This window comes from Anopheles coluzzii, chromosome 2, assembly GCF_943734685.1.
Source record: "Anopheles coluzzii chromosome 2, AcolN3, whole genome shotgun sequence".
Lineage (NCBI taxonomy): Eukaryota > Metazoa > Arthropoda > Insecta > Diptera > Culicidae > Anopheles > Anopheles coluzzii.
The window spans coordinates 61,971,942-61,982,356 of NC_064670.1; the positions used below are offsets into that span (position 1 = coordinate 61,971,942).

General features: G+C 44.1%; 1 protein-coding gene across 1 annotated transcript; it reads right to left on the reverse strand.

Annotated features, from left to right (window-relative positions):
• Positions 1–4,523: 4,523 nt before the first annotated feature.
• On the reverse strand, positions 4,524–9,749 carry LOC125908323 (uncharacterized). The gene is made up of 2 exons (XM_049611020.1): positions 5,675–9,749; positions 4,524–5,338 (listed from the first exon to the last, which is right to left on the reverse strand). Exons 1-2 carry the CDS (start codon positions 9,747–9,749, stop codon positions 4,524–4,526), a joined length of 4,890 nt encoding a protein of 1,629 aa, XP_049466977.1.
• Between the last annotated feature and the right edge of the window lie 666 nt (positions 9,750–10,415).

Genomic DNA, 10,415 nt, shown 5'->3' on the forward strand with positions numbered 1-10,415 from the left:
GAAACGTGCAAAATCATATTGCTTTCTCGCTCTTTCTCGCACCGTGCGAACGGGTCGTCAGAGATCAAAATGTACCCTGTTGGTGTTGAAATCGTACCCATACAACTCAATTCCTCGAACGCCGTCGAATTTGTCAGCCAGTGTTCGATACGTGTGCTGCAAGGTGTTATAAATGACAAGGTGAAGTTGTTCAGAGCAAAATGACATTTCTCGACTTGACATTTCTCTTCCGGGGGCTACGGTATAAAAATCGGGGAGGGCTGGTGCGGGGTAATGAAATTTGTATGCAGAGAGTGACAGATGTCCCCCACAATGTCGCCCAGCAAAAGCGATAAAAATCAACCTTCTAAATACATTATCCTTGGTGTGCTGTTGGTTTGGAAATCGTATCTATACGACTGAATTCATCGAACGCGTTCGAACTGGTGCTCGATCTGTGTTCTGTTGGTGTGTAAATCGTACCTACACAACTGAATTCATCGAACGCGTTCGAACTGGCTCATTTGTGTTCGATCTGTGCTCTGTTGGTGTGGAAATTATACATATACAATTCAATAGATCGATCCCGTTCAAACGGATTATTCATTAGGGTAAATGTACCTATAGTGGTGGTAGTACCAATAGTGGTGCTATTGCTCTAAAATGCGGTTCAAAGGACAAATTACAAGTATTTAAGTTAGTTAAGTTAGTGTGAAATGTTCTTTAACCTTTTACAAAGGGTTTAAAAGTTAAATGGGGCCATTCCGTTACTTAGTGACCGAAAAATCCATTATTTTGTGAAATGTGTCAACATTTTTCCAAAATCCTTAGGATTTCATAACGAAACTCATTTTTCTGTTAACGTTCTAAACGACCACATAACCACGCAATTACTAGTTTTTCAATATAACTGTTATGTAATGTTATTGTTTTACTAAAATTATTTGCCTTTTGACCATATTTATGCATTTTTAAGTGTTTTTTACCATAGTGCCATTATAGGTACACAAAACAGGCATGTTCCTATAGTGGTCCTAGTTCTAAAATCAATAAAAACAGGTGATTTTAGATTTTTTTCGGCGACATTTTTGACATGTCGTACTGTTTTCACTAAAATAAGCAACAGAAATGAGTTTTATGTAGGTAATTTACCAAAAACAGGCCAAAATTCGCTTATCTGGCTGAATGAAAAATTGACTTCAAATCAAGCACACTCTTCCGGGTGTAGGTTGACAACAGGTGTGATGCAGTACTTTAGTGAATATTTTCATCAACCAAATTCATACATTTTTTACGATCAAATTACGAAAGATATCATTATTATGGCAATAATCCATGCTATTCATACGAAAACAGCTTCAAAACTAAGTTATATTGATATTATACACTGTTTTGAGGCATCTTTGTTTACCACCACTATAGGAACACAATACGACGACTATAGGAACCATACCACCATTATAGGTACAACGAAGCAATCACAAAAATATGTATTTTTTCGTAAATGTTATGTGTTTCATGGTAAAAATGGTTGCGATTGCGAAGATAAAACATATTCCAATTGCTTTGTGTTAAAATATTCAGAAATTGTCCTTCCAGACACTTTAAATACATTAAAACACATCGGTACCTCTACAAATTGCACCACTATTGGTACATTTACCCTATTCGCGAATGAACTGAACTGGAATTGCGCTCATCATGTTGATCCATATTTAAGTAGTTTTTTTTATAGAATCCTTGAGTGTGTATAAGGCATAGGGTACAATATATGCTGGAGACGTCTATGCTCGTATTAGTTTTATACATGCTAGTTTTTGGTCGGTTTTTCGATAGCTAGCCAGACAGCAGATGGGCCGAGTCTTTAATGTTTTTAAATTATTGGTGTCAACCGCAGAATGAGTACTTCTTTGGCTACAGTATGCGTCTATGGCGGGTAAATGAAAAAGATAACGAGCGTTCTTTGTAAATAAACACCCCATGAAAAAAAGAACGAAAGAATCGTCGTTCACGTACGGTTCTTTTTGGTGAGCGAACTAGTTCGTTCGCGTTCGGTGAAAAGAATCGTTTTGCCCATGCCTAGTTGAAACACACGATAAGTACGAAACAAGATAACAAGAATCTTACGCTACAAGACCTAGCAGAATGGCTGAAACCCTCTGAAGAACTAGCCATTATGCGGCCACGAACGAAGGAGTATCCAAGCAAGAAAGGTCAAAACATCAAAATATACAGCATCGTCACAAAGTGCCAGAAAAGGAAACAATATGTATAATTTGTGGATTTCCTCACGAAACCACTCGTTGCAGGCAATTGAACGGTAAGACACTCAATATAAAATTAACTCTTTTTATTCGGCATAGAATTTGCACCAATTGCTGCAAGTACAGCAACCATAACACCAAAAACTGTCGCCTATCAGCACAATGTAGCGTGGTACGGTTGCGGCAAAAGGCATCATAGTATCTGTTGTGTACTGGATTGCCAAACTACGATGAGTTTCAATCGATAGGTTTATTCAAACTGAACGTGTTATTTGCATTCCCTACTTTTTATAGTTCAGAATGTAACAACGTGAACTATGATCAATTAATAATTATTACATGAAAATGTTATGATTGCAATGTGTGCTATGATCCAACATCTCCCCCCTTATAACCGCAGGACTCCACACAGCATAAACGGAGCGCAACATAACAACTGACAGCTGCTTAACGCTTCAGAGAACGCTGTATTGCCGGTACCATGTTATGAATATCCGTAGTAGGCCGCTCATTTCTCATTTTAAAGCTACCAACCTACTGCGATTACCGACAGTTAATGAAACGCTTTACCTCCTTTCCCAAGCGTTTTCTTACGCGTTTGGCAGCTGTCAGTTGTTATGTTGCGCTCCGTGTTATGCTGTGTGGAGTCCTGCGGTAACTGAATGATCCAACATCTCTCCCCTTAATTGGTACTTCTGGAATGAATTGAGTGTTCGGTAGCTGTTTGGTAGCTCGGAGATGCCTAATCCCGGAAACAATGTTTGAAGGTGTGTATTGTGGATCTGGTGGTTAAAACATCTGTCTTCAAATTCAACCAGTTGGTGTGTGCTCGTATCGATTCCGGCTCAGCTCCTCCGTGCTTACTTGGGCTGAGAAGCGACGAAACAGTTTGAAACGGTATGGAAATATACCTGCAATAACTTTTTCGTCCCAATTGGTGGTTCGAAATACATTTGATTGTGCGTTTCGAAATACTTTCCCTCCTTTCCCTCCTTTCCCTCCTTTCCCTCCTTTACACCATTTCCTTTATTTCCCTCCTTTCCCTCCTTTCCCTCCTTTCCTCCTTTCCATCCTTTCCCTCTTTTCCCTCCTTTCCCTCCTTTCCCTCCTTTCCCTCTTTTCTCTCCTTTCCCTCCTTTCCCTCCTTCCCCTCCTTTCCCTCCTTTCCCTCCTTTCCCTCCTATCCCTCCTATCCCTCCTTTCCATCCTTTCCCTCTTTACCTTCCTTTCCTCCTTTCTTCCTTTCCCTCCTTTCCCTTTTTTTCCTCCTTTTCCCACCTTTCCTTCCGTTCATTCTTTTCCCTCCTTTGTATCTTTCTTTCTGTCGCTGACGATAATTAAGCTTTAAAAACGAAGCGTTGCTGGTCAATACTTGCTGAATAGCTACGTTATGCAACGCGCCAGCGATTAAACGCGCTTAACGATTCAATGGAATTTAACGATTTAATGGAAAACATAGGCTAAGAAGGAAATGCTGATCGACGACGGTCAGCATTTTTAGAGTATAAATTCAATTCAAAAAAAATAATGAAGGCATTATTTGCCAAGAGCCAGTTGGTGCGTTTATTATTGTGCTTTCCCTCCTTTCCCTCCTTTCCCTTTTTACCCTCCTTTCCCTTTTTTCCATCCTTTTCCTCCTTTCCCTCCTTTCCCTCCTTTCCCTTCTTTCCCTCCTTTCCCTCCTTTCCCTCCTTTCCCTCCTTCCCCTCCTTTCCCTCCTTTCCATCCTTTCCCTCCGTTCCCTCCATTCCCTCATTTCCATCCTTTCCCTCCTATCTCGCCTTTCCATCCTTTCCCTCCTGTGAAATATATTCACGAAAAGGGGCTGGCTGTGATATTTGGAGGAAATTTGAATAGGAAAGTGTACACCTTTATCGCTGGTCGGTTTGCAACTGTATATTCGTTTGTCCTTTTTTGTATATAATATTTCATGCAGTCCATAATTCGTGTAGATCGAGCAGTTTCGAATGTCGAGTAGTTTATAACCTAATCTTAGTTTCCTAACGCTTTGTTTTATGTACAATTCAAATTTAAGTTCGAAAATAATTATCCAAATTCCAACATTCCCGGCCACCAAAGAAGAACTTCTTTAAATTTCATGCAAAATATAAATTCAATAATGAGTTCAAAAAAGAATTCAAAAAAAGTTCGACTCTTGAACCTGACGCTTATCTCCTATCATACTGCTCGTGTGTGTAGATGTGTGAATGTGTGTTGCGTGTATCTTGTTCTGCCATGAGTGCGAAATGTAAACAATGTCGCGTGGCTTGCAGCTGCGCGTTACTCAGTGCCAGTGGTTTCCTTCTGCTCTAAGTTGCTAATTACGTCCGGATTAGGCAAAACCGCCAGACGATTAGCTGCGCGGACGATTTGCTTCCCTGAAGCAGTGCGCAGTGTAACGACGCGAACAACATCGTCCTTTCCAGGGTGTACTGCAACGATGCGCCCCATCGGCCACGAGGTAGGATGTACATTGTCTTCCTTAATAATCACCAGTGTATTTTCTTTCAGAACCGCTGATTTCCCGTTGCAATATTTGGCTCGAGCTTGTAACTGCTGCAGGTACTCCGGATACCATCGAGCCCAAATGGTTTGCAGATGTTTTTGTACCAACTGGTATTCCCTCAAATAGTTGCTCGGTGTCTCGGTGTAATCGATGATTGGTACCGCTTGCAGATTGCCACCGACGAGGAAGTGTCCCGGTGTCAATGGTTCCAAGTCCGACGGCTCATCGGATAGAGGTGTAATTGGTCGCGAATTTAAACATTGCTCTACCTGGGCAAGTAGGGTAAGCATGCTCTCCTGTGTGATGCTTGTTGTTCCTATTGTTCTGACTATATGGCTTTTAGCTGCCTTCACCGCCGCCTCCCATAAACCTCCAAAATGTGGTGCTCTTGGTGGGATAAACTTCCACTTCATATGATTCATCGCGCACCAATCAAATATAGCAGCTCGATCGTGTTCGTCGCTCTTTAGCATCTTGTAGACGCGATTCAGCTCATGTGCCGCTCCCTTAAAGGTGGTTGCATTGTCGGAATGCAGTTCACCGATTTGACCACGACGTGCAATCAAACGACGAAGTGCATTGATAAATGCTGTTGATGTTAAATCGCCAACCAGTTCGATATGTACCGCTCTTGTTGAAAAACATACAAATATGGCGATGTATGCTTTAATCGGACTTCTGTTGCGTATGGTTTGTTTTATATAGATTGGTCCGCAATAGTCTACTCCGCATACTGAGAATGGTCTTGTTGGTGTGACTCGTGATGTTGGCAAATCGGCGATACTTTGCTTAATAAGTGTGGGTTTGGCCTTAAAACATGCGTGGCAACTGTGGTACACAGACTTGCATAAATTGCGACCGCCAATTATCCAAAAGCTTTGGCGTAGTGTTGCTAAAAGCAGTTGTGGTGCAGCATGCAGCTTACTCAAGTGTATCGAAACAGCTAGTAGTGCGGACAGTGATAATATTACCGGGTGTTTTTCTGATTCCGACAGATGTGCCTTACTGAGCCGGCCACCAATGCGCAGAATACCTTGCGTATCTATGAAAGGGGAAATCCATTTCAGTTTGGAGTTCTTCGGAATCTCTTTGCCCTTCTGCAGGTGTTGTATCTCCTCGGAAAAGGTGTCTTGTTGCGAAAGATAACACAACTTGAGTTCTGCCGCCTTGAGTTCGTCTACAGTGAGCGGTGGGATATCCTTAGCATGGACCTTGTTTCCTACGCGGCGCTTTGCGTTTTGTATAAAGCGCAAACAATGTGCAACAACTCTTTGCAGTTTGTGGTAGATCGAAAATCGTGAGAACAAACTGTTTCGAAATTCGCAGATTAATGCTGTGCTTGCAACCCGTGACGATAGTTTTTCTTCTTCTGCGCTCTCATCTTCGCTTGGTGATGGTGTGTTCTGCGGCCATTCTTCCGAGTTGCGTGCTAACCAATGTGGCCCGTGCCACCAGCGCTCACACACTAGCAACTTTTCCGGCGTTAAACCTCGCGAAATGTCGTCTGCTGGATTGTCCGAGCCTGGAACATGCTTCCAGCATTGTATTCCAGCCGTGTGCTGAATTTTTGCAACCCTGTTTGCAACGAAGGGCTTCCATCGATTTGGTGCTGAATTCAGCCAGTGAAGGACAGTCATGGAATCGGTCCAACAGATGGTGGTAGCAGAAATTTTCAGTGATTGCTGGACTTTCTCGTAAAGAAGTGTGGCTAGTCGTGCTGCACACAATTCCAATCGAGCTATGGAATGTGAATTGGATAACGCAACGACCTTTGACTTGGCTGTTAGCAGCTGCACGGTGACTCCTTCCATGCTTTCAGCCCGAATGTAGCAACAAGCACCATATGCTAGTTGTGATGCGTCAGCAAAGATATGAATTTGCAGACTTGTTGCCGTGCATTGCGATATGTACCGTGGGACTGTCAAATTGCGTAGTGAAGATAATGTAGAGTGAAATTTCGACCATTCATGCTGTAAGTGCGATGGTAGCTCGCTGTCCCAGTCATATGCCTTTCCATGAATCTTGAGAGCCCATAGTTGCTGCATGAACATCTTTGCGATGATGATCGTTGGGCCCAGTAGCCCGAGGGGATCAAATATCTTGGCGATATATGACAAAATTAACCTTTTCGTCATGCTGGGTGTTGTAGGTGGTATCTCAATACGAAACCGTAGTGTATCAGTTGCCGGTTCCCAAACGATGCCTAGTGTGGATACTTGTTTCGAGCTCTTCCACTCGTGCGAGAGTTGTACCGCCACATCTTCTGAAGGAACGTTCTTCAATGCTTCGGAGCGGTTCGATGCCCATTTCTTCAGCGTGAAGCCAGCTGAATTTAGCATGTCTGAGATTTGCCTTTGTATAACGATTGCTTCGGACAAATCATCGGTACCCGTTAGCAAATCATCTACGTAAAAATCGTTCATGACCGCGTTCATTGCCAAAGGATACTCTTCCTTGTGGTCAAGAGCAATCTGTTTTAGGGTCCTGGTTGCTAAAAATGGAGCAGAGGCTGTGCCGTACGTAACCGTCTGTAGCTCAAATGTCGATATAGGATCTGCAGGATGTTCTCTGTACCGGATGCGCAGATAGTTACGGTCATGAGGGCTATGTAAAATTTGCCGATACATCTTCTCTACGTCTGCAGTGAGAGCAATGGCACGAGAACGAAACCGAAGGATAATCGATAAAAGATCTTCTTGAACGACTGATCCCACGAAGAGTTTGTCGTTCAATGAGTAACCACTCGAAGTCTTACAGGATGCATCGAACACGACACGCACCTTCGTGGTTGTGCTTGATTCCTTAATGACAGCGTGATGTGGGAGGTAGTAATGCTCTACCGAATCGTTTGCAGGACTGGTAAGCCGCTTCATATGCCCCAAATGCTCATATTCTTTCATAAATTTAACATACTCTTCTTTCATTTTAGCATTGGTGTTCAACCGCCGTTCGATACAACGCAGTCTGCGATCGGCTATTTCCTTCGACTCTCCTAAAACGATATTAGGGTTGGAGTTAAATGGCAAACTAACGACATACCTTCCACTTGAGTTGCGAACAGTTGTTGCTGCGAAATGCTTCTCGCAAGCATTCGCCTCAACCGATAGCACAGGATCCTCGGCTATGGTTTCACTCTCCCAGAACCGCTGCATGGTCTCCTCCAGTGGGGTGTCGTATGCAGATAGATGGCACAGCCGCGGACCGACTGACGAATGATGAGTGTTGCCGGTGGCAACCCAACCAAAGTGGGTTTCGACCAGCCACGGTTTGCCTCTACCGATAGAGCACTTGCGACCGGTGTGGAGCTCCCAGAACGTATCGCCTCCGATGACGATGTCGATTTGCCCCGGACTGTTAAAGGTGCTGTCCGCCAATGCCACGTCCGGCATTTTCCATGAAGAGACGTCCGTTGGTGATGTAGGGATGTTTGCGGATGGCGTGTCCAGAACCAAGAAAGTCATCTCCGTTGCGAAGGGTTGTGTCTTGGACTGAACGGTAGCGACGATGGAACCCTTGATCTGCTGTACTGCATTGCCGATGCCCGATACAGCGACGTTGACCCTTTTGCGACTCGTCAGCAGTTTCCGTGCGAACTCCTCAGCGATGAAATTAGACATGGATCCCGAATCCAACAACGCCCTTGCTTCATGGGTGTTCCCGTAGTCATCCTTGATCTGGATGTTTGCCGTCGCCAGAAACACATTGTCTTCATTCGACTGAGCTGACAATGTTACCGTTGCGGGTGGAGCATAGGGTGGTGAATGATGTAGAAGTGTGTGATGACGCTCACGACACGTGCGACACGAATAATCCGACTTGCACGCTCTAACCTGATGATTGCTGCTCAAACAGTTCCAGCACAGCCGCTTCGATGCGACGACGTCCCGTCGCTGTTGGACCTCCTTGGCGATGAACACTGGACAGTTGCGCAGTGTGTGGTCTTCGGAACACTCCAATGGACCCTTTGGCTGTTGGGTGTGCGCAGTCGATGCAGCAGGAGCCGAGCGAGATGTAGCTGCATTCGCGATGAATCTCCGTTGCCCTGGTTGACGAATGAGACCGGCCACCTTGATACCACTAGCTGCTTGATCCTTCACGAAGTTGTTGGTCGATTTCAAGATTTGGATACGATCTTGCACGAAGTCGATCACATCCTTATATTTGTCCGTCGTGAAGTGCACGGAATGTTTCTCCCAAGCCAACAATGTCTCTCGATCCAACTTCATCAGCAGCATGTTTGAGAGGGGTGTGTCCCACGAGTCAACCGGTTCGTTCAGCTTTTTCAACCCGTTGACGAAGCGGGTGAATTCATCCACCAGGTGCGTGAGCTTGTCAACGCACACCAATTGCACTCCCGGAAGGTAGTGCAATTTGCGATAGTATTCGCGAATCAAAAGACGAGAATTGTCGTACCGTTTAAGAAGCGCCGCCCAGGTAACCGAATAGTTGTCCGCCGTTAAAGGTGTATGCTCGAAGGGTACCGCCGCGTCCCCCTTCAACGATGACAGTAAGTATTGTAGCTTCGCGATAGATGGAAGCTCGGCTGAAGCGTCGATCATTGCGATGAAGCGATCTCGGAAAGAAAGCCATTTTGTGTGATCTCCGTCAAATGTTGGAAGTTCGATTTTGGGCAAACGTAAATTTGGCGCGTGGGGTCGACCGAATGCAAGCGTTGAGGAAGCCAAGCCCGTTGTATCGTTGAGCGAACCTTCTTCCTTTGGCTGTCTTTCCCGTAGAAATGATTTTAGCTTGCGACAGCGTTCTTCAATGTTGATCCGTTCCATTATGCTGGCTTCGACCGCTTCGTCTTTATCTTCAAGCTCTTCCAGTTTCGAAACTGCGGTGAAAAACTCTTCCTTATGTTTCGCCAGATCTTCTAACACCTCCGGAATCTGCTTGGCATCATCACTCGAATATTTCGCCTGGAACCGTTCCAGCGATTTTATGTTCTCCAGGGCGATCCTCTTTTTCAGTTGCACTGCTTTAATTTTCTTATCCATTGCACAAATAAAATACTGCGATATCACACGAAAATAACGAACAAAGCGATGGCGCGAAATTCAAAATGATGGCGTGTAACCGACCGTTGCCCTTGATGCGGGGCGATATGCGATGGCGGGAATTGTCACGGAATGACTTGCACACTTGACGACGAATACCGAATTCCACTCTTGATGCAGAATGAAACTTATTTCTTCTCCGTATATCACGATCCGGCTCGAAGGACCAAAAATGTGAAATATATTCACGAAAAGGGGCTGGCTGTGATATTTGGAGGAAATTTGAATAGGAAAGTGTACACCTTTATCGCTGGTCGGTTTGCAACTGTATATTCGTTTGTCCTTTTTTGTACATAATATTTCATGCAGTTCATAATTCGTGTAGATCGAGCAGTTTCTAATGTCGAGTAGTTTATAATCTAATCTTAGTTTCCTAACGCTTTGTTTTATGTACAATTCAAATTTAAGTTCGAAAATAATTATCCAAATTCCAACACCTCCTCATTCCTTTCCCTCCTTTTCCTCCTTTCCGTCTGTCGCTTACGATAATTTAGCCTTAAAAACAAAGTGTTGCTAGGTAGCAATACTTGCTGAATAGCTACGTTATGCAACGCGCCAGCGATTAAACGCGCTTAACGATTAAATGGAATTTAACGATTTAATGGA